The 25,656-nt window shown below is 41.6% G+C and overlaps 1 protein-coding gene across 1 annotated transcript in view; it reads right to left on the reverse strand.

The window, feature by feature from the left end:
* Window positions 1-16,212: 16,212 nt before the first annotated feature.
* pgm5 (phosphoglucomutase 5) overlaps window positions 16,213-25,656 on the reverse strand; it is a 179,962-nt gene continuing 170,518 nt past the window's right edge. Inside the window, exon 11 of the mRNA XM_060846089.1 lies at window positions 16,213-16,740. Within this exon, the coding sequence (XP_060702072.1) occupies window positions 16,651-16,740 (90 nt within the window). The 3' untranslated portion in view covers window positions 16,213-16,650. The remainder of the gene's footprint in view (window positions 16,741-25,656) is intronic.

Consider the following 25,656-nt stretch of genomic DNA (forward strand, 5'->3'; position numbering starts at 1 on the left):
CTGCTCCCCCAAGCCTCTAATCCATTGGCCATACCCACTCCCCTGGGCCTCTAGCCCACTGGCTGTGCCAACTTCCCAAAGGCATCCAGCCCACTGGCCACACCCACTCTCTACAGGCCTCCAGCCCACTGGCCACACCCACTCTCTACAGGCCTCCAGCCCACTGGCCACACCCACTCTCCTCAGCCTCCAGGCCACTGGCCATACTCACTCCCCTTGGGCCTCCAGCCCATTGGCTTTCCCTGCTCTCCCGGGCCTCCAGCCTGCTGCCGTCCTTGCTCCTCCCAGGCTTCCAGCCCACTGCCTGCCCCTACTCCTCCAGCCCACTGACTGTCCCTGCCTCCCTTGGGCCTCCGGCCCATTGGCTGTCCCTCCTCCCGGGGCCCCCAGCTCATTGCCCATTCCTGCTCCTCCCGGGCCTCCAGCTTGCTGCCTGGTTCCCACTTCCCATGGACCTCCAACCCACTTTGCTCTGGCCCTCAGCCACTCCAATGATGTCACCACCACTCCAAGGGTAAGTTAGCTTAAAATAAAACTACAAAAGTTTAAAAAAGATCGAACGAGAAGGGAAAGAAAAAAAATGAACAGATGGAATGGAAGATTCCTGAGCTGAGGAGCCTGGATGCTGCCTAAGCTGTCACCACCATCAAAATTTTTTTTGATAATCTGAATGCCATCCTGATTTGATCACTGAACATGGATCAATGTTTGGGTTAATAAATATGTATGTGTGAAGTGCTTTGCATGGACCATGTGTGAGGTGTTTTTTCCTCTAAAAGTGGTGCTTGTAGCTAAAACAGCATTTCATAGCCTTACCTGTGTCATCAGCAACCTATGAGTGACAGTGGTACTTATATAGGGTAACTGGAACAAAGCTTTGATGTGTTCCTTGTTGCTGATATGTTGGATACTTTCCTGTGCCGGATGCCTGCATACCTATCAATGTCAGATTATACCCATTAGTATTTGCTGGCAACAATTATGTGAATATAAATGCTTGATAACATCAGAGTGGTTTAGAATACCTTTTAACTGAGGAATTAGAGTGTTTCTGAAATGTGAGATCATGGTTTAGAGTTGAGTTGTAGTGATGTTTGTGCTTCATAAAGTAGGCCAGAAAGATAGATATTTAAGTGTGGAACGATTAGAACTGGCACACTAGAGATCTATGACAGTCACATGACAGGGACATGGAAATAGTCAGCCCTTCTGCAATTCATGCGCAGTATTGGTATCTTAACACTTCATCATGACTTTATAACCATTACTAACAAAATGTCACATAACAATGCATAACAAAAGTGCAAATAATTTTATTTTTTGAGCTTTCAATTGATACCCTCACTCCTCAATGGTTTTTTTGGGAGCGAGATCCATATTTCCAACCTCCTTTGTGTGAATAATTCTCCTGATGGTTGTATTTGTAGGTGGTAGGATACTGCCACCATTCCTCTTTTCTTGACTGTGTCTAAGGGCCTATTTAGTTCAGTGGCATTGCAGTACTATTTCTAGAACTGGTAAGCCAGGGCCACGGGCAAATTGCAATGACAGCTGGTGACATTAGAATCTAATTAAATCTGGAATTCAAAAAAGCTCAGCCTTATGGTAACCATGTACAAAGTGTGGCACTGGCAAAGCATAGCAGGTCAGGCAAGTATCTGAGGTGCAGGACAGCCGACATTTCGGGCATAAGTTCTTCATCAGGAATGTGGTGGGGGAAGCAGGCTGAGAGATAAATAGGATGGTGGGGCTGGCAGAAAGGTAGCTGGGAAGGTGATAGTTGGATGCAGGTGGGAGGTAATTGTGGTAGGTCGGTGGGGAGGATGAGTGGATAGATGGGAAGGAAGATGGACAGGTAGGACAGATCAAGAGGATGGTGCTGAGTTGGAGGGTTGGATCTGGGATGAGGTAGGGGGAGAGGAGATTTGGAAACTGGTGAGGTCGATGTTGATGCCATGTGATTGAAGGTGGAAGATGAGGCATTCTTCCTCAAGCCATCAGTGGAGGAGGCCCAGGACTTGCATGTCCTTGGGCAGTGGGAGGGGGTGTTGAAGTGGTCGGCCATAGGGCAGTGAGGTTGTTTGATATGTGTGTCGCAGAGATGTTCCCTGAAACACTCTGCGAATTGGCGTCTTGTCTCCCCAATGTAGAGGAGACCAAATTGAAAGCAACGGACTCAGTAGATGAGGTGGGTGGATGTGCAGGAAAATCTCCATCAGATATGAAAAGATCCTTTGGGGCCTTGGATGGAGGTGAGGGGGTCGGTGTGGGCATAGGTTTTACACCTTGTGCGGCGGCAGGGGTGAGGAGGTTGGGTTGGTGAGGAGCGTGGACCTAATGAGGGAGTCATGGAGGGAATGGTCTCTGCAGAACGTAGATAGGGATGGGGAAGAAAATATAGCTTTGGTTGTGAGGTCTGATTATAGATAGCAGAAATGGCGAAGGACAATGCGCTGTATCTGGAGATTAATGGGGTGGAAGCTGAGGACCAGGGAGGTTCTATCCCTGTTGCAGTTGGAGGGACGGGCTTCAAGGGCAAAGGTGCACGTAGTGAAGGAGATGTGCTGGACGGCATTGTTGATAACATGGGAGACGAAATTGTGGTCCTTGAAATAAGAGGACATCTGGGATGTCTGAGAGTGCAATTCCTCCTCCTGGGAGCTGATTCGATGGAGGCAGAAGAATTGGGAGTAAGGGATTGCATTTTTACAGGAACAGAGGTGGGAGGAGATGTAGTCCAGGTAGTTGTGGGAGTTGGTGGGTTTGAAATAAATGTCCATGTTAAGTCAGTTGCCAGGGGACAGAGACAGAGAGGTCCAGAAAGAAGAGTGTTTCAGGTGCCCATGTGAACTTGACATCAGGATGGATGGTGTTAGTGAAGTTCACGAACTGTTCAATCTCCACGTGGGAGCATGAGATGACAACGTTACAATCATCAATACAGTGGAAGATAAAGTGGGGATGGTACCGGTGTAACTGCTGAAGATGGACTGTTCCGTGTATCATGGGAAGAGGCTGGAAAGCTGGAGCCTATGGCTACCCCTTTGGTCTGAAGGAATTGGGTGGATTTGAAGGAGAAGTTGTTGAGGGTGAGGACCAATTTCAACAATTGAATGAGTGTGTTGGTGGCGAGGTACTGGTTGGGTCGGTGGGAGAGGGAGAAATGGAGGGATTGAAGACCTTTGCCATGGCAGATGGATGTATAGAGGGACTGGATGTCCATGGTGAAGATGAAGTGTTGTGGGCTGGGGAACTAAAAGTCACCCAGTAGGTGGAGAGTATGGGTAGTGTCCCGTATGTAAGTGGGGAGTTCCTGGACCAAGGAGGGGGCGCAGAATGGTGTCGAGTTATGAGGAGAGATGTTCGGTGGGGCAGGGGCAGGCGGAGACATCTGCAGTCTTCACTTTGACCATGTAAGAATTGCCAACTGTTGTAAAATCCATCTGGTTCACTAATGTGTTTTAGGGAAGGAAACCCTAACATGGTCTGGCTTACATGTGACTTCAGACCTAGAGGGTGGTTAACTCTTAACTACCATCTGAGCTAATTGGAGACAAGGGCAATTAGGGTTGGACAACAAATCACAGCATAAAACAAAACAAGTAGTGAGTCTTAAAAAAAGTAGAGGTTCTTGTGTTAAGATATAATATATTGCATGATACATTAACCAGTAAGCTCATTAGGATTATTAGGATTATTGGAAGACATAAATAACATCAAAATCGAAAGCTATTTTCCCAATTTTCCCACCCAAGATTGTGTGATATCATCAGATTAGATGGAGTTTAATTCAGTCTCCAATGTCAATACTTTCAGTACCATGACCAAATCAACACTGAAGTCACCTTGAAAGACTTGACTGTAATTTTAATATCTATAACTTCCTATTGTGATGATTCACTATATTGATAGACGGGCATGAATTATTGAAGTGTTGGACATTGTAGAATGGAAATAGGAAATTAAGAAGGTTCACTGAATCCTGCAATACAGTGACCACCTAATCCAGCCTGACATCCCCAGCACTGAGAGACCATGATACTATTGCAGGTGCCATCTTTCAGATGAGACACCAAACCAAGGCCCTGTGCATCTTCTTAAGTGGACACGAAAACCTCACTGCACAAGCATTTCCTTCTGGGATTTCGCTGCTTTTAAAGAAACTCTTCCTACTGTGTGTGGAATCATAAACAAAACACATCCCAAAATGTTAAACTAATGGTAATGGAAAATAAGTGGCCTCCTCCCTTATGACCCCAAGCTAACCAGGGCATCTTAGCAAATTTGCAGCCAATGTTCTAATTTACTTATCTGCTGATTCATGCTGCGATCTGATATCACCTGTCAACACTTCACAATATATCTCATTGTCCATGCTCCAAGTATTGCAAAGTTCTTGGCTAGTTTCACTGCACTGTTTTTATTTCACTACATTGATGTTATTCCTAACTGTAATTAGAGTACATTCTTTAATTATTGCCAACTTATTTGTTGAAAAAATTGTGGACCTTTATAAATAATTACAGTTGGCAGATTTTAAGTGGGATATACGGTTAAACAGCAAATGAAAGAACAGTCCAAGAATACCAATGCAATATTATGGGTGATTATTTTTGGCTCTTGGTTGCCTAGCTGTCAATTCTGGAATTCTCCTCCTAAACCATGTAACCTCATGAGTTGGCAAGTATAAACACCAGACCAGCTGGCTTCTTTTTGTTCTAGAAAATCTTAGGTAAAGAATCTCAAGATCCAGAACATAAGACGATAAAACATGGGAGGAGAAGTAGGCCATTTGGCTCATCGAATCTGCTCCACCATTCAATGAGGCCATGGCTGATCTAATAATCCTTGACTCCACTTCCGTGCTCTTTCCCTATAACCCCTGATTCTCTGACTGATAAACAATGTCTATTTCAGCCTTGACTATACATAAATATCCAATTTCTATAGCCCTTTGTGATAAAGACTTCCATTGATTGACCACCTTAAGAGAAAGAAATTCCTCCTCATTGCTGTCTAACTTGGTTTAAGTTTGCAAATACCCATGAACCCTTGAGGAGAATCATAGAGTAGTGTTAATACTTTAACAATCCATATAAGTTTGAGTTTACTCGGGCTCAGTTGTTGTGTATTCACCACCTGATCTTGCCATCTCGCTTTCTGCCTTTACATCTCTTGCTTGTGAATTGCATAATTGCGTCCTTGTGAAGTTGTGACATTTTCAGCAACTGGAATGATTGACAGGCTGGGACTCCCTTCTCCAGTAAGGAGAAGACAGAGGGGTGACTTGATAGAGATCTTTGGAATTATGAAAGGGTTGTGATGAAGTAAACTTAGAGGCGATGTTTTCAATAATGGGCAAGATCAGATGTGGGGGCTGTAAATAATAAAACAAAAACAGCAATGAGTGTGGGAGAAAATTTAGGAAAAATGTCCTTACCCGGAAAGTGTGGAATTTTCACATATAGGGGTTGAAGAGAATAACAGAATGTATTTGGTCAGATTTATCCTTTGCACCAGGTGGTATCTTTGGCAGAACAAGATCATTAGCTCAGATGTATGCTAATTTCATTAAAGTACTTGGTATTGCAAAACCAATGATATTTGTCAGCTGGTTGATGGCTGAATACTCAAAGATCTTTTTTGCACGAAAGTAGCCATTAGATCACTAACCCCTGGGTGGCTATATATGCACCTCAAGGATTTCTGCAAGCAAGATATAAAGATGGTGGGCATCGACAATAACTGATGGCCATGACCACTGGACACTGACAATTTGGAGGTCTAGTGGAAAAGCTGAATGGAAAGGGGAAGCTCAGCTGACCGAACAAAGACTGGCAAATCATATACATTATTAGCCCATAGTCCTCCTCTGAGCAAATGTATCACAGACTGCCGTACCAAGCCCCATGAGACAACGCTTGACAGAATTAACCACTTCTGTGTACACCATTATTTGATGAGATGGAAGGCTGCAATGATGAAAGAGAAAGCTAGATCAAATTCTATTTATTCTTTAAGACTGATGTCTCTGTTCCAGTTTTAGTTTGTAGTTATGGGTTACTTGCTATCCGTTCCTTTTTAACACAAGAACACAGTTAAAGGAATGTGCATTATGGGGATTTACCTTATTATTCCTATGCCAGAATGCATATCACACTTGCAAATGAGTGCATTGTTTAAATACCTTGTCTTCAATAGTGCACTAATTATTGAACTGTGACCAGTAATTGGAGCTCTCATGATGGCTATAATGTTGGCTCCCACAGAGTTCCAAAGTTGGAGGTCTGGATCAGCTTTTAAACGATTGATGAGTTTGTATGAATAAGTATGAATATATAACGTGGGATTAAGAGGGGAGCAATATGGTTATCTCCCAAACTCTGTGTGATTGCAAGTCATGCTTGGTTTTATTCTATGCTTGGATTCAGTAAATATTGATTTAAAAATACTGTCAGCTCAGGTAAAAACAGCACATGCCTGGATGTTAAACATTTACAGCACCATACAATTGAAGTTTAAGACTTCAATTCTGTTCATGGAACAAATAAGCAACATGCTAAGTGATTAAATCCTGATTCCAGCACTCTTCTGTAACGGTCCATGACAATGACTGTGGTGATGTTCCCAAAGCCAGTATTCAGGGAGTGCTGCACTGACAGGGTTATTGGCTTTTGGATGAGATGTTGAAACAAGGCCCTCTCAGATGGATACAAAAGATCCCATGGCTAGTATTTTGAAGAAGGTCAGGTCAATTCTCTCTATACTTGACCCTCAACTAAAATCACAATAGATCAGTTTCTGGTCTGTGACAGTGACTACACCTGAAACAGTACTTCATTGCCTGTAATGCATTATGAAACACCTTCAGATCAGGAATGATGCTACGTTAATGCAATGTCTTTCTAACTCACTTCTGACAGGGTTACTGAATTTCAAATGAAGTTTTGAATGCTCTGACAGTGGATTGTGAAGAGAACATTAACACACAGATAGTCAGTAGTTAAAACAAAAACTGCAAAAATCAATCCTTCAACACTGAATGCCCCATGTGGAGATTGTACTTTACTTCAAAGCGAAGTTTTCATTGCTCAATTGTGATTGTATTACTTGTAAGTCATGAATCATTCCATGATTGACAATGAAACAATGGAAACGTCGATTCTCCAGCTCCTCAGATGCTGCCTGACCTGCTGTGCTTTTCCAGCACTACACCCTCAACAATGAAACAGTAATGCTGTTCACTGAATTCTTGCTCTCCACAATAAGTAACAATCTATTACTTCTGTAACAACTCTTCATATTTACATGTTTATAATTAACAGTCCTAAGTAGAGAACAGGATGTTGTACAAGTGTGTAAGAATCTTAAAGCGCTAATACTGAAAGTGTCATAAACATCACCTACCATGATAATGGGCTTTGGTGGGAAAATAGCTTAGGATCTTAAAATAGTAAGACCTGCCTTCTGATTCTTCCTTATAGCCTCTGTGACAATACCCATCACATCAGTGTAGATTATACAGAGTTACTATCATGCAATCTTGTACAGGCAGTTCTCCTATAACACCAAAGCTGTGTTCCAGCAAAACCTCGTTTAATAGAAAATCACTTAACAGAAATAATGGGGCCTATGGGAAAAGTGAGGAAGGGGCAGACCAGCAAAAAACATCACTCACAATCTCTCAAAAATCACCCAGAAGGCTAATGCAAATTATAGCACAGCCTGAGTAAAGGTTTAAATCATATTTATTAATGAAACAAAAGTAAATTTAACATATTATATTGAAAAAATATTGTTAATGCAGGGATAGAGGGTTTTCATCATAGAGTCATAGAGATGTACAGCATGGAAACAGACCCTTCAGTCTAATTTGTCCATGCTGACCAGTTATCCCACTCCAATCTAGTCCCAGCCCATATCCCTCCAAACTCTTCCTATTCATACACCCTTCCAGATACCTTTTAAATGTTGCAATTGTACTAACCTCCACCACTTCCTCTGGCAGTTCAGTCCACACATGCACAATCCTCTGCATGAAAACGTTGCCCCTTAGGTCCCTTTTATATCTTTCCCCTCTCACCCTAAACCTATGCCCTCTAGTTCTGGACTCCACGACCCCAGGGAAAAGACATTGTCTATTTACCCTATCCATGCTCCTCATGATTTTATAAACCTCTATAAGGTTAAACCTCTATTTGCCTCAGCCTCTGACACTCCAGGGAAAACAGCCCCAGCCTGTTCAGCCTCTCCTTATAGCTCAAATCTCCAACCCTGGCAACATCCTTGTAAATCTTTTCTGAACCCTTTCAAGTTTTGCAACATCCTTCCGATAGGAAGGAGACCAGAATTGCACGCAAATTTCCAAAAGTAGCCTAACCGATGTCTTATACACTGCAACGTGACCTTTGAACTTCTGTACTCAATACTCTGACCAATAAAGGAAAGCATACCAAACGCCTTCTTCACTATCCTATCTACCTGCGACTCTACTTACAAGGAGCTATGGATCTGCACTCCAAGGTCTCTTTGTTCAGCAACACTCCATGAGACCTCCCCCACTGACACCTCAGTCACCTCCCCTGTCTTATTTCCCAAGAGTAGGTCAAGTTTTGCACCTTTTCTAGAAGGTACATTCGCATTCTGAACCAAACATTTTCTTGTCCATGCTTAACAAATTCCTCTCCATCTAAAACCTCAACACTATTGCAGTTCCAGTCTATGTTTGGAATGTTAAATCCCCTACCATGACCATCCTATTATTCTTACAGATAACTGAGATCTCTTGACAAATTTGTTTCTCCATTTCCCTCTGACTATCAGGGGGTCTATAATACAATCTTAATAAGGTGATCATCCCTTTCTTATTTCTCAGTTCCACCCAAATAACTTCCTGGATATATTTCCAGGAATATCCTCCCGCAGCACAGTTGTAATGCTATCCCTTATCAAAAATGTCACTCCCCCTCCTCTCTTACCTCCCTTTCTATCCTTCCTGTAACATTTGTATCCTGGAACATTAAGCTGCCAGTCCTGCACATCCCTGAGCCATGTTTCTGTAAATGCTATGATATCCCAGTCCCGTGTTCCTAACCGTGCCCTGAATTCATCTGCCTTCCCTGATAGGCCCCTTGAAATAAATGCAGTTTAATTTATTAATCCATAAGCTGGCAGCCCTGTCCATCATCACCTTCAGGTGGGGTTGTGGTTCCAGAAGTGGATGGCTGTGGTTGATTGTCTTCTGCCTGTTTCTTGGGTATTGGTTTAAAAAGACATCTGTTTTTTGAAGCTTAGCCCTTTATCTTCTGTCTTGAAGAAGCTGTTCATAGGGTGCCAGGTAAGATTTTATTGAACGAACAGCTTCATTGCTGTGTTCTACGCTGTAATCATCGTCCTCTAAGAGCTGCAAGTGCCTCATCCAACCACTTTTTACTGGCCCTGAAGTAGACACCTAGAGTACACTTAGGGTGGCCCTTCAATGCTCATGGATTGGCAGAGTAGTACACCACTACAGGCTTAAACTTTACGTATCTACTGGCATTGGTATCCAGCAGCACATTCATTTGATCCTTTGCCACCTTAAAGCCTGGAGCATGTTTTTCATTCTTAGAAATGTCAGTTCTTGCTAGCATTCGCTTCCAGTATAAACCCTGTTTCATACACATTGAAGATTCAATCTAAGGTATAGCCTTCTTTGCCGATTTTCATTTCTATGGGAAGAAATGCCAGTGCATGCTCCTCATCTGCGTAGGCAGATTCACCGATTACATTATGGAATGCATAGTGGTTCTTAAAAACAGCAAACCACCCACTGCTAGCACTAAAGGCAAGTACATCTACAGGATTTTGAGTTTTTCTCTTTAGAAATTCACAAATGGATAAGGCTTTCTGTTTTATGGTAAGAAAGGTTGTCCTAGATTGCTTTTTGGTTTGATCTTCTATCCACATGGTTAGAAGCCTCTCCATCTCCTCAAGTTCCTTTGACCGAGACCTCACAGGTTTGCTGGCACTCAGGAATCGAGCTTCTCTGCCAGTGTTATAGTCTTTCTCTTGCATTCACCACCCACAATCTTATCAACAGGTGCTCCTTGCTGACATTCTTGTCACTATGCCCCTCCAGAATGCAAAGGAGAAGATTGTGTGATTTGCAGGTATAAGAACAATGTAGGAAGGCAAATGGTACTTATAAGAGTAATGCAGTCCTGCAGGAATTAAAGGACTTGTACAGGAATTATAAAAGAACATTCTTGTCTCAGAGGGAGAGCCATGAACATTCATTAGTTTAATTATTGAGATGAAGCTACTCAGTGTATAATACTGTACCTCTCACATGCTCTGACGGCAGCTGCCATTGGCACAGAATGAAGCGTGCGAAACAACCCCTGCTGGAATCACACTATTGCGATAAGAGGTAATCCGTTCTGAAAACACTGTTCCATAGTTCATCAGCAATGTTACAGTCAAATGGTGCTGCCGAAACACACTTTATAGTAGAACTACCTGTCTGCGACGAGAGTCCCTTCATGACAGACTACCATGACATTCCTCTACCACACTAGACTTTGTAGACTCTACACTGGCAGAAATATGACCTTCTGGTGAGCAGTAGCTCAGTCAGCTCATGCAACATGATGAGCTGTGGTACAGATAGGTTGTACAACATGGTGGCAAGTTGCACAGATTTCATTTTGTTTCCTAGTGCCACATGCTGGCAGTATGGAGATCTGAGGGTTTCTTCCAATACAGCTTAAGCTTCTGGTATAGACAGTCAGCAACTGGAAGAGCTGAACATTCACAAACCCTACATGGTGGCAAGAGGCAACAATGAAGAATCTACAGTTAGTGATAAAAATATTTCGGACCTGGTGAGAGATGTCAGGTAGTAGAAGTGTGTTTGGATTGCCCTGAAGCGGAGAGTTTCTCATTTCAAGGCAGTTACAAATTGCATCAGATGCTGATGGTCTGTAGGAGTGGTCCCAAAGCGGGGGCTTTGGAATGTTGGAGGCTTCGTGAGTAAAGTTTAAAACCCTCATGGGCAAGGGAAAACTTTTATAAAAGGTGCAAATTTACAGGTTGGGAAAGTGAAACATAAGCATTGGACAAATCAAGCATCACCACCAATTTTGAGTTGATACTACAAGGAACAGCTACAATAAGGAAAATCAAGGACAATAAAGGCGATTTAAAATTAGGTTGTAGACTTGGGAATATCATGAAATTAGAATTAAGACAATAAAGGGGAATTTTAGACAGCTGAGCAGCCAAAGTCTAATGAATAAAATGAGGTTTGGAAGCTATTGAAAACTCAGAAAAGCATGTAACACTTATTTGAGAAGATCACAAATAGTGGGATCATCTCGAAAAATTTATTAAAGTAATGGATTCATTCAGAATAACCATTAAGGTAGTGGGAATGATTCATTTGGGCAGCTTTGGGCAGGATCCATCCAGAAAAGCCATGAAAAAGATCTTCTATTTCACTCGCAAAAAGTAGCATTCCTTCATTTTAATCATAGGAATGTGGAAAAAAACTCCAATACACAGCTGCATTGTTTTTTCTGCAAAAGTAAAAGTAATTAAAGCAAAGAAAATAGATAATCACATTAGGAAGACATGGTATCAGAAATAATATTGCCAGGAAGATGTAATTTCAGAGATGGGCCAAATAGAAAACAGAATTGGACATTGTGTTGAAAACAATTCTTAAATTACAGAACAGCTTCCAAACCCAGTCATAAGTCAAACAAGTTAACATACTTCTGTATAAAATTGAAACTGTAACTGATTATGTTATAGCTCAACAAGTTGTAAAAAAAGCTCAACAAATACATTTGATGCAGTTCTGAAAGTCTTTGGCAATTGCTTCAACCTCAGAAACTATAAAATGTTTGGAAGAGCAAGATTTAACCGAAGGGTTTGGCTTCCGGTTAAATCCTTACAATCTCCTTCCATGCCTTCCAACTGGATTAAAAATAATCATTCAGGATGGACCCTCTGACAGTGCAGCATTCCCTCAGTACTTACTCTGTAGCAGTGCAGCAGTCTGTCAGTCTTGTCCTTCCAATAATATGGTGTGTTCTCTCAGTAGTGACTATCCAAAAGTGTAGCCATCTCAGTGCTGGCATTCCAAAGGTATGGTATTCAGTACATCATCGAACCATGCAGTGTTCTCTCATTTGGAGGGAAGTTGTGATCTAGTGGTATTATCACTGGACTATTTATCCAGAGATCCTGGTAATGTGCTGAGAACACCAGATTTGAATCCCACCATGGTGGCATTTGAATTTAATAGAAGTTTGTTATTAAGAGCCCAATAATGACCATGATGCCTTTTTTTTATTGTTGGGAAAATTCCATTTGGTTCACGAATGTCCTTTAGGGAAGGAAACTTAAAGCTATCCTTACCTGGACTTCGCCTATGTGTGATTCCAGAGAAATTGGTTGAATCTTAATTGTGTGACAAAGCTGTTCCTCTCACAAGGTTAAGCAGTCCTTGGCTCTTTTTTTTCAGAGAGGTCATAAATGACACAGACTCCAAAAAGTCTGGGGTTTGAAAGGTTTAAGGGCCAATCTTTTTATAGCTGACAGATACTGCCTCAGTAGAGGCTTTCAAGTTAAAAAAAAGCACCTGTACAATGAAAGGGGAGTGGCCAGTTCTCCCAGCTCAGCTTTTCTCTGGTTTGGTTTTTTAAAGCAGTAATGTGAAAAAAGAGTTGCTGGACCCATAGAAGCAGGTCCAGGCTGGTACTCTCACTCCCTGACTTCTATCCTGTAAGAACCTATGTTTGATATTACCTTTTGTGCCAAGAGGTGTTTATGGGGATTGTTGCAAGTAATTGGAACAGCATCATTAAGTTGGGATAATATGTTGGGTTTTCGGAGGGGTTAAGTTATTTGGTATTCTGTTTTCTGTTGGTTGTGTTTCATCAGTAATCTTGTAAATAAATTCTGTTTTGTTTAAAACTAAGCGATTTGACCAGCTGATTCTCTCCTGAAATATCCACTATACACCTGCTTAAAACAACTAGCAAAGTTAGGGTCTGAGCTACCTTCTTGAAATGTTTTGAGTGGGTCTGGCCTGGTCGATAACAATTGCCCTTGGGGTAATTAAGGATGAGTGATAGGTGCTGGCCTGGCAATGACAACCACACCCTGGGAATGAATTTTTAAAAAGACCATTCAGTCTTGAGCCCATTTAATGTGATTGTGGTGGATTTGCAACTTAACGTCACTTGCTTGCCTTTGCCCCATTTCCTTAATGACATGAGTTAACAAAAGAAATATAAATTAGCAATTTTTGAGAAGATTTGTAGCTCAGGTTGATGATAACTATGTAAGCTAGCTCACTGAGCTTGAAGATTTGTTTTCAGACGTTTTGTCACCATATTTGGTAACATAATCAGCGAGAGTCTCTTGTGAAGTGCTGGTGGTATGTCCCGCCTCTCTATTTATAGGTCTTGCTTTCTTGAGGTGGGTGATGTCACTTTTGGTAGGGAAGGTAGATAGCGTCTAAATTAATATGTTTATTGATGGAGTGCTGGTTAGAATGCCACGCATCTAAGAATTCTCATGCATGCCTTTGTTTCACCTGTCCTAAGATGTGTGTGTTGTCCCTGTGAAAGTATGTATGTCTGTATGTATAGAAACTAGTGGGAGTGAGTCATGTCTTTTGGTGGCCAGTTGGTGGTCATGCATCCGGTGGGAAGTTTCCTGCTAGTTTGTCCGATGGAGGGTTTTTTTACAGTTCTTGCATGGTATCTTGTAAATGATGTTAATTTTGCTGGTGGTATCTATTGGATCCTTTAGGTTCATTAGTTACTGTTTAAGTGTGTTGGTAGGTTTGTGGGCTACAATGATGCCAAGGGGTCTGCGTAGTCTGGAAGTCATTTCTGATATATCTTTGATATTAGGTAATGTGGTTATGGTTTTTGGTTGAATCGTGTCTGCTTGTTTGGGTTTGTTTCTGAGGAATTCGCGGATTGTGTATATTGGGTAACTTTTTTTTGAAAACGCTGTAGAGATATTTTTCTTCTTTTTTTGTAGTTCTTGGATGCTGCAGTGTGATGTAGCTCATTGAAATGTTGTCTTGATGCAGCTCCTTTTGTGGGTGTTGGGTTGATTTCTTCTGAAGTATTTGGTCCATGAGTATTGTTTTTCTGTAGATGCTGGTTTCAAGCTCTGTGTTAACTGTATGTTCAACTGTCACGTCTCGGAATGGGAGTCTGTTGTCATTCTCCTCCTCTTCTGTGAATGTTATGCCTGTCAGGATATTGTTGATGGTGTTGTAGGTCTCCTATAATTTATTCTGTTTTGTGATGACAAAGGTGTCATCTACTTAGCACACATAGATGGGAGGGCAGCTTGTTCAAATCTCTGCATTACTGCTTCCTCTATGAGCCCTGATATTGGTGATCCAATGGATGTTCCGTTGACTTGTAGGTTTTGTTATTGAATGTGAAGTGGGTGGTGAGGCACAGGTCCACTAGCTTGAGGATGTTACCTTGGCTGATGAAGTTGGTGCTGTCTGATGTTTGTGGTCCTGCTTTTCCTAATAGTGATGCCAGTGTTTCTTTGGCCAGGTCAACATAAATTGATGTGAAAAGGGCTGTAGCATCAAAGGAGACCATTATTTCGTCCTCATCTACCTTGGTGTCTTTGATGCTCAGGAATTGTTGGGTGGAGTGCATGGAGTGACATGAATTTTCAATTAGGCATTTTAGTTTTTGGTGGAGTTCTTTGGCTAGTCTGTATGTCGGTGTACCACGTAGGGAGACAATGGGTCTGAGGGGGCCGCCCTAGTTTGTGTATTTTTGATAATCCATAGAAGCATGGTGTGTGGATCCATCTGGTTTTATATTCTGGAAGTCTGTCTTGTTTAGTTCTCCTGATTTTTTAAGTGCTGTGAGAAAGGATGAGATTCTGTTCAATAGCTGAGGGGTTGGGTCTATCGCCACCTGCTGGTAAGAGTCAGTTTCTGCAGGTAAAGTATTTGCCTTTTTAAGGTAGTCAGATTTTTTTTAAAAAACGGTTATGCGTCCCTTGTCTGCATGTAGGATAACTAGGTTTTTGTCTTCTTTTAATGTTTTTCTTAGGTTTTATTTTCTTGAGCATTAAGTGTGTTCCCTTCCTTTTTCTGGCATAATGTAGATGCTATAGCTTGTTTTATGCTCTGCTGTGTTTCTTCTGAAAGACCATTATTTTTTAAAGTGGATTCAAAAGTTGTGAGAAAATCCTTTTTACTCGTGTCTTGGTAATTATAGTTTAACCCTCTGACTAGGACTGCTTTTTCTGTATCGATAAGTGGATGGTCTGAAAGATTTTTTTTATCCAAGCATCAGTGTTGTATGAAATGTATTTTTGTAACTTATCTTGAAGTGTGAGTTTTTTCTTTTTCTGTGCTTGCTGTTGTTTAAAGCTTATGATTCATTCTAATAGATTTATCCATTCAAGGTCTGTCGTGGCAATGAACAAAGTTTTTTGGCGCAAAATCTCCCATTTGTATTTATGGAGTTGCTTGTGAGCATTGTTTATCATTTCTTTCAGCGTCCTGCTGCCATTTTGTTCTGCTATTTTTTGGCTATTTGGTTATTGAGGGGTTGTTTGTATTTTATACATTTAGGAAGTACCTGATTCGTGCAGGAAGAACACTTAATGAACACCAACTGGCCACCAAAAGACACGACCCATTCTCACTAGTTTCTATACATACAGACAAAGGAGGACACCACTTTGACTAGGACAACACACACACATCTTAGGACAGGCGAAACAAAGGCACGCACGAGAATTCTTAGATGCATGGCATTCTAACCAGAACTCCATCAATAAACACATCAATTTAGACTCTATCTACCTTCCCTTAAGAACCGGAAATGACATCACCTGCCTTAAGAAAGCAAGACCTATAAATAGAGAGGCGGGACATACCACCAGCATTTCACTGGAGAATCTCACTGATTATGTTGCTGAGTATGGTGACAAAACGTTTGAAAACAAACCTTCAAGCTCAGCGAGCTAACTTACATACTTAGAAATATAAATCTCAGATTTAAAATTAACTATTGATCCAGTACAAATTGCCACTGATACAAAGAAAATTCCAATTTTTTCACAATCCAATGGCACTTTGATTGATCTTGTTTGTATGAAATCATGATTTATTCAGTGAAAATTGTCACAATGTGATTTAACTATCAGTAAGTTATCAACACATTTGTTACCAATATATTTTAATATTTGTGGGATGGGGAGAGGAAGTTGACAATATATTTTTCTTAAAGGATGGTTTACAATAATATAATTGTACAAAGCCAGTGGGCAACTTTTAACATTGAATCTGAATAAAACGTTAAGAGTAATGCACAGCCTGTCCCATATAGTGAATGCTAACTCAAACAACACATATCATGCAAGGATAACACAGTGGCCCTTTATAAAATACATCATTGTTGTTAACATCAGGTATGTTAATATTGTTAATGTAAAAGCAAAAAAAAAGAACTCAACAACCTCATTGTTTGACAAATGGTTACTTCTCTCTTCCCTTTTATTTGTTAGCAATTGGATTTGAAGCTGTGAGCAGCCATTATGAACAACAAAACATAAACTAGAATCTCTCTTGGCCCCTAGGGAGTTGTTGGCAAATGGCTCTCAGGTGATGACTGTAGGTCCTCTCCTGCCTGTTCGATCATGGATCTGAGACAGCTTGAGTGCGATGGCGATCAGTGGACCCAGTACAACCTATACAGGAAAAAAAACCAGAAACTGTTGCTGACAAGCATCTTTTCTGAAAGTATCTAATATGAGTTCAATCACAGGAGCACAAGGAGACCAATCAGCCTCTCGGAACTGTTTCTGTCATTCAATTCGATCATGGCTAAGAAGATCATAAGACTACAAGGTGTAGGAGCAAAAGTAGGCCATTCAGTCAATCGAGTATGCTCAATGAGATCACAGCTGATCTGATAATGGACAGAGTCATAGAATCATACAGCTCAGAAACAGACCCTTCGGTCCAACCAATCCACATTAACCATAATCCCAAACTAAATTGGTCTCACTTACTACGCTTGGCCCCTATTGCTCTAAATATTTCTTTTTCATGTACTTATCTAAATGACATAAATGTTGTAACTGTACCTGAATCCACCACTTCCTCTGGCAGTTCATTCTACACATGAACCACTCACTGTGTAAAAATAGGTTCCCTCATATGTTTTTTAAATGTTTCTCCTTTGACTTTAAAAATATGCCCCCATTCTTGAAATGCCCCAATCTAGAGGAAAGACGCCTGCCATTATTTTATAAACCTCTATAAGGTCACCCCTCAACCTGCTATGTTCTAGTGAAAGAGGTACCAGCCTATTCAGCCTCTCTTTATAATGCAAACCCTCCATGCCTGGTAACATCCTGGTAAATCTTTTCTGAACCTCCTGCAGCCTAATAATATCCTGCCTATAACAGGGCAACCAGAACTGCACACCACGTTCCTGCTTATCCCCTTGATTCCCTTACTGATTCAAAATTCATCTGTCTCAGCCTTGATTATATTTAATGACCCAGTCTTGACAACCTTCTGTGGCAAAGAATTTCATAGATTGATTCCAATTACTGATAGTTGCTCTATTTACAGCCTGACTTCAGCTCTAGCTCCAGTTTCCATCTGATCTCCTTGGTTCCCTGTACAATTGTTCAGCAAACATTTATCAGGCTCAGTTTTGAAATTTTCACCTGACCCTCCCCACTTCAACATCATCAAATGGGAAAGAAGTCCAACTTTCCATTGCCCTTTGGTGAAGAAATACTTCTTCATATCACCCTTGACTGGTCTGGTTCTAATTTAAAGGTTCTTCCTTCTGGACTTCCCCATCAGAGGACATAGTTTCTATTGACCCTATCAATTTGGTTAATTAACTTAAACGCTTATTCTTCTACATTGAAGAGAATACAAGCCTGGTTTCTGCAAACCGTTCTCAAACTTTAAAGCCTTTAGCCCTGAACTGTTCTGGAGAATCAATGTTGCACCATTTTCTGGGCCAAGTATGTACTTCTCATTTAAAGGAATAGGACCATTTTTAAAACACACTAAGATCAACTCTTAAAACAAAAAGACTCCTGGCAGCACAATGAAGACCTACAACAACTTGCATTTACATAACACTGTTAATGTTATAAGGCGTCTGCTATCAAACAAAAATTGACACCAGGACACCTAAGGGAATAATATGGCAGGCGATCAAAAGAGTCTAAAGAAGAGAGTGCTGAATTGCTGATAAAAAGAATTAGGGAAGGAGTTCCTGAGCTTAGGCCTAGGGTAACTCAAGGCACTTCCATCGAAGTTTAGAGTCTTGGCCTATACGAGGATGTAGGCCTCCCTCGGTGAACTGTCAGCCTGGGGCTCCTCTGCCCTTACTCCCGCACTCAAATTAACTTTCCAGAACAAATACATTAAAGTGGCCCCACTCTAGCTCCAGTCTCAGCCTCAATAAATCCCACTGCTCTGCTTCTGCAGCACCATGTTCCCTCAGAACAGCATAAATTTGTGCGCACCACCACAACACCTCTTTTGAGACCTCAATCCATGTCATAAGACCATCGAACAGGATAACTAGTTTTTCCATAACCATGACCAGTGGGATGGTCTATTTCCTCCCGCATGCATCTCGGATTGAAATTATCTAACGTATTCTGGATTGGTTTAATATAAATAAATATCCTACATTTAAACGTATTAGGAGAGTTACTTTATAAGAAGGAAAACACATTACAATGCTGATTGCACATAACATCCTCATTGTAATACATTTTTCACAGTATACTATATAAATTGCATATATATTAATGTATAATATTGCTGATATGACATGACATCATATGTGTTGTCTTGAAACTAAGTAAATGATATTGGGGGCTGGGTACACATTAGGATATAGGCAGTAGAGTTAATGAGCTATGAGAACCAAGTATTCTTTTTATGTGATATGGATATAAACATCAATGTTGTCTGCTGATAATTCAACCGGTCAGGCAGCATCCAAGGAACAGGAGATTCGACGTTTCGGGCATAAGCCCTTCTTCAGAATGACTCTAGAATGAGGTGCCCTTCCTCATTCCTGAAGAAGGGCTTATGCCCGAAACGTCGAATCTCCTGTTCCTTGGATGCTGCCTGACCTGCTGCGCTTTTCCAGCAACACATTTTCAGCTCTGATCTCCAGCATCTGCAGACCTCACTTTCTCCTTGCTGATAATTCAAAGTTGTTGACTCAAATTAACTGGTATTACACAATTATGCTGTGCTATTTACATAGCTTGCTTTAAAATATTGTCTACTTCAAATTCTTGAAACTCAAACTTGTGGCTTTGGTTTAGAAATGGACAGTTTTCATAATGGTAAATTGTAAAAAGATGATGTGGAGATGCCGGTGTTGGACTGAGGTGTACAAAGTTAACAATCACACAATACCAGGTTATAGTCCAACAGGTTTATTTGGAAGCACTAGCTTTTGGAGCGCTGTTCCGTTATCAGGTAGTGAAGGAATAGTGCTCCAAAATCTAGTGCTTCCAAATAAACCTGTTGGACTATAACCTGGTGTTGGGCAATTTTTAACTTTGTAAAAAGATGGATAAGCAATAAAATTGGCATCACAGTCTCTCTCCACACTGCCCTCCTCAGGTTCCATGGTAGTATTGTCGAGGCTGTAGACATATATAGAACAGTTCTGAATCTAGGGACAGCTTTTCCTATCGATATTGACTCTCACCAACTCTGTCTCCCAAAGTGCATTATATCAACACTATTGGCGAGTCCATGGAATCCATAAAGTGAAGAATGTATCGATGAAGAAATAAAGGAGAGAAAGACTTGCATTTGAATGGCACCTTTTAATACTGTGGATACTGGATAACTGAATTTTATTTTAGAAAAGTAAGTGCTGGGGAAACTCAGCAGGTCTGGCCTCATCTGCAGAGAGAGAAACCGAGTTAATGTTGAGTTTGATGTGATTGTTCTGAAGAAAAGTCCATTCAGACTTGAAATGTGAACTCTTTCTTCACAGGTGCAGCCAGACCTGCTGAGTTTCTCCAGCAATTTCTGTCTTATTGTTATTGGTAAAAATAATCAGGTGACCAACTTTTAGTGAAACTGAATGAAGCATAACTATTGGTTATAGCTCCTACGATATTCTTTGAATAGGGGCTGTAAGATTTTTTATTTCTAGCTGAAAGACCTGGCAGGACTCATTTTAATTGTCTGAGTTGAAACGCAAAATTTCTGACAATATAGCAACAATTTGGTGTCAAATGGCAGGGTATGTCTAAGACTTTGGTGTGTGAATGGAATCAGCAACATTCTGATTCAGTGGTACAAGTGTTAAAATTGACATACTGGAGTCCAAATGACGTCTTTCAGATTCTGGGGATGTGAGGATTAATGCTACACCAGCAGGTTGTTTAACATGGAATGAGAAGACAAAAATCACATTCAAATTCAAAACTATCAAGTGACAAGTTGGATTAAAGCTTATAGCAAATTTCATTCCCCACATAATGGAAACAAAGGGCAGGGTGATATAGACCAATCTATTAGGGTTAAAGAAACAGAGTGAATGATAACCGGTATTAACTGGTTCGTGCTCGCCTCTGAGTTAGAAGACAGTCTGCCCAAGCCCCAGTCAGATGTTTGGACAAAGACTCTAGAATGACACTAGGGTTGCAGTACCAAGGGAGTGCTGCAGTCAGAGGTGTTGTCTTATACATAAGACGCTAATCCAAAATCTTGTATGTCCATTATTATAGTTGGAAAAAATACCATGGTTCCGATTCTAAGAAAAGCAGGGGAGTGTTCCTTAATGCCTTTGCCAATATTTATCTCTCAACAGCACGAAGAAAAAGATTATGCGCTTGTCATTTTGCCATTTGTGGGAGCTTTCTCTGTACAAATTGGGAACCATGGCTTCCACATTATAACAGCTACTACTTTCAAAAGTATGTCATTAGTTGTTAAGAGCTTCGGTGTGTCTTACAGCCTTAAAGGTGCTAAATAAATGCAAGCTTTTCTTTCTCTATAGAATGCTTTAATTGTGCTTCAATCACAGTCGGAATAATTAATAAAATTGAGGACTGTATTTTATAAGCCCCTTGATTATTACAATATAAAAATCCAATCCTGGTGTTAAAAAACACAAGACATGTATTGATTTTGAAGCAACTACATAGCAAGACAACAAAATCCCATTCTATTACTGTAAATTTGCAGAGAGGAATAATTGGTTTCAATGACTATGCTTTTACTGTTAAGAGCATTGCAAAGCTCTTTGGACTTGTGATGTTAGCATTTCCATTAGGGACCTCTTGAGAAATTGTGATTATACAAATGAGTTTTAGCACAATTTTAAGAACATTTTGGCACAAAGTCTTCCCAGAGACAAAATAGAACGTGGCCTTAAACCAACAGAGAAAACGCTGGAAAATCTCAGCAGGTCTGGCAGCATCTGTAAGGAGAGAAAAGAGCTGACGTTTTGAGTCTAACTGACCCTTTGTCAAAGTCTTGGGGGTGGCACGGTGGTTCAGTAGTTAGCACTGAAAAATGTGTTGCTGGAAAAGCACAGCAGGTCAGGCAGCATCCAAGGAGCAGGAGAATCGACATTTCGGGCATAAGCCCTTCTTCAGGAATGAGGAAGGTGTGCCAAGCAGGCTAAGATAAAAGGTAGGGAGGAGGGACTTGAGGGAAGGGTGTTGGGAATGCGACAGGTGGAAGGAGGTCAAGGTGAGGGTGATAGGCTGGAGAGGGGGTGGGGGCAGAGAGGTCAGGAAGAAGATTGTGGGTCAAGAAGGCGGTGCTGAGTCCGAGGGTTGGGACTGAGATAAGGAGAGGGGAGGGGAAATGAGGAAGCTGGAGAAATCTGCATTCATCCCTTGTGGTTGGAGGGTTCCCAGGTGGAAGATGAGGCACTCTTCCTCCAGGTGTTGTGTTGCCATGGTCTGGCGATGGAGGAGTCCAAGGACCTGCATGTCCTTGGCGGAGTGGGAGGGGGAATTAAAGTGTTCAGCCACAGGGTGGTTGGGTTGGTTGGTGCGGGTGTCCCAGAGGTGTTCTCTGAAATGTTCCGCAAGTAGGTGGCCTGTCTCCCCAATGTAGAGGAGGCCACATTGGGTGCAGTGGATGCAGTAAATGATGTGTGTGGAGGTGCAGGTGAATTTGTGATGGATATGGAAGGATCCCTTGGGATCTTGGAGGGAAGTGAGGGGGGAGATGTGGGCGTAAGTTTTGCATTTCTTGCAGTTGCAGGGGAAGGTGACAGGAGTAGAGGTTGGGTTGGTGGGGGGTGTGGACCTGATGAGGGAGTCGCGGAGGGAGTGGTCTTTCCGGAATGTTGATAGGGGAGGGGAAGGAAATATATCCTTGGTGGCGGAGTCTGTTTGGAGGTGGCGGAAATGATGAAGGATGATACGATGTATCTGGAGGTTGATGGGGTGGTAGGTGAGGTTCAGCAACACATTTTTCAGCTCTGATCTCCAGCATCTGCAGTCCTCACTTTCTCCTCGGTAGTTAGCACATCTACCTCATAAAACCAGGGATATAGGTTTGATTTCACTTCACACGACTGTCTGTGTGAAGTTTGCACATTCTCCCTGTGTCTGCGTGGATTTATTCTGGGGGCTCCGGTTTCTCCCCACAGCCCAAAGATGTGCAGATTGGTGAACTGGCCAAGCCAAGTTGCTCATATTGGGTGAAGGTGAGGACTGCAGATGCCGGAGATCAGAGTCGAAGATTGTGGTGCTAGAAAAGCACAGCCAGTCAGGCAGCATCTGAGGAGCAGGAGAATCGATGTTTCAGGCATAAGCCCTTCAAAAGGATGCCTGAAACGTCGATTCTCCTGCTCCTCAGATGCTGCCTGACCGGCTGTGCTTTTCCAGCATCACACTCTTCAAAATGCCTCATATTGAACAGGGATGAGCAGGCTAGGTGAATTCACCATGGGAAATGCATGATTACAGGGATAGGGGTCTAGGTCGGATGTTCTTTGGAGGGTTAGTGTGGATTCAATGAGCTGAATGGCCTGCTTCCACAACGTAGGGATTCCATGTGCATGTGTGAGAAAATGAGTGCAGTTTGAAGATCCTTCCCAATGCAATACAATTGGTAAAAAAAAGCTACAAAATTGACCAGAGGTTATAGAATCAGACTCATTTCCAGTGCATCATTTGGCCCATCAAGTCCACTCTGGTCAGAAGCAATGGAATCCAGTCAATTCTATTCCTCTGCTCTATCCCCAGAGCTCTGCATATTTATTTCCTTCAAGTGCCTGTTCAATTTCCATTCAAAATCATTGTGTCTGTTTCCAAGCCATCATCAATTCCTGCATAAAAATATTCTGCTGCATATTTCTTCTCTATCTCTTGCCCCTTAGTCCTCACATCAGCTAATGGGAAGATTTTTCCTTGTTGTGGGTGCGGTCTAACCAGGGTGAATTGAATCGAGCATAAAAAGAAATTACAGAAAGCATAGACATAATTGGTAATGCACATTCTGAAATTCCTGATCTTTTTGCCCTGTCTCAGTTGATTCCATCTATGTGGTGATGATGCAACAAGCTGGAAAAAAAACAGGGACTTTAGTCACGATGTTTGTTCAACCTACTGCTGACCTAACAGAAAAACATTATGAGATTGTGGAAGGGAGATTGAGAAATGTTTTGAAGCATGAGTTATCTCTGCCTCCTTGTGGCCGAACAGAAAAGTGCAACAGCCACTGAGTGGTGAAAGTTTCTGGGCTAAGAATGCAATGTTCAAGTCCCAACTGCTCCAGAGATGAGCCATAATACATCTGAAAAGATTGATTAAAAATATCAAAAATTAGAGCTAGGCTGTCCCAAGGTGAAATCAGGAAACACTTCACACTAAAAGCAGCAGTAATCTTAAAGTCTCTCCCTCAAAAGAGCTGTTGAGGTTGAAATTTTCAAAACTAAAATTGTTTTTGTCAGACAAGGGTATTAAGGATTATGAAATCAAGGTTGGTGATGGAACGAAGACACAGATCTTCCATGGTCTGACCAAGTGTTGGAAAAGCTCCGAGGATTGAATGAGTCGTTTCTATTCCTATGCCAGCTACAAGATTAGGTGCCACTGTTTGTAGAACTAGACAGCACGGAAACAGACCCTTCAGTCCAACTTGTCAATGCCGACCAAAAATCCTAAATAAATCTAATCCCATTTTCCAGCATTTGGCCCATATCCCTCGAAACACTTTCAATTCATATATCTATCCAGATGCCTGTTAAATGTTGTAATTGTACCATCATCCACCACTTCCTCTGGCAGCTCATTCTATGTGAAAAGGTTGCCCCTTAGGCCCCTTTTATATCTTTACTCTCTCATCTTAAACCTATGCCCTCTAGTTCTGGACTCCCCCATCCGGTGACAAGACCTTGCCTATTTACCCTTGTACATGCTCCTCACGATTTTATAAATCTCTATAAGGTCACCCCTCATCCTCCAACACTCCAGGGAAAATAGCCCCAGTCTCCAGCCTCTCCCTTTATCTCAAACCATCCAACCTTGGCAACATCCTTGTAAATCTTTACTGAATCCTTTCAAGTTTCACAACATCTTTCCTATGGAGGGAGACCAGAATTGCACGCAATACTCTAAAAGTGGCCAAAGCAATGTCCTGTATAGCTGTAACACGACATCCCAACTCTTATACTCAGTGCACTGACCAATAAATGCAAGCATATGAAACGCCTTCTTCACTGTCCTATCTACCTGCAACTCTACAATCAAGGAACTATGAACCTACATGCCAAGGTCTGTTTGTTCAGCAACATTCCCCAGGACCTTACCATTAGTGTATAAATCCTGCCCAGATATGCCTTTCCAAAATGCAGCACATCACATTTATCTAAATTAAACTCCATTTGCCATTCCTCAGCCCATTGTACTCTGAGGGAACCTTCTTCGCTGTCCACTATCACTCCAATTTTAGTCTCATCTGCAAACTAACTAATTATACCTCCTATGTTCACATCCAAATCATTTTTATAAATGACTAAAAGCAGTGGACTCAGCACTGGCACACCGCTGGTCACTTGCCTCCAGTCTGAAAAGCAATCCATCACCACCACCACCACCACCCTCTGTCCTCTACTTTCTAGCCAGTTCTGTATCCAAATGGCTAGTTCTCTCTGTATTCCGTGAGATCTAACCTTGCTAACCAATCCACAATGAGGAATGTTGTCAAACACGCTACTGAAATCCATATTGATCACATCCACTGATCTGCCCTCATTAATCCTCTTTGTTACTTCTTCAAAAAACTCAATCAAGTTAGTGAGACATGATTTCCCATGCATGAAGCCATATTGGCTATCCCTAATCAGTCCTTGCCTTTCAAATATTTGTAAATCCTGTCCCTCAGGATTCCCTCCAACAACTTGCCCACCACTGATATCAGCCCCATTGGTCTATTGCTCACTGGCTTTTCCTGAACACCTTTCTTAAGTAGTGGCATCACGTTAGCCAACCTCCAGTCTTCTGGCACCTCATCTGTGGCTATCGATGTTACAAATATCTCAGTAATGGAGCCAGCAATCACTTCCCTAGCTTCCCACAGAGTTCTAGGGTACACCTAAAAATGTCCTGGGGATTTATGCTGGCTAT

This window comes from Hemiscyllium ocellatum, chromosome 2, assembly GCF_020745735.1.
Source record: "Hemiscyllium ocellatum isolate sHemOce1 chromosome 2, sHemOce1.pat.X.cur, whole genome shotgun sequence".
In the NCBI taxonomy this organism is placed as follows: domain Eukaryota; kingdom Metazoa; phylum Chordata; class Chondrichthyes; order Orectolobiformes; family Hemiscylliidae; genus Hemiscyllium; species Hemiscyllium ocellatum.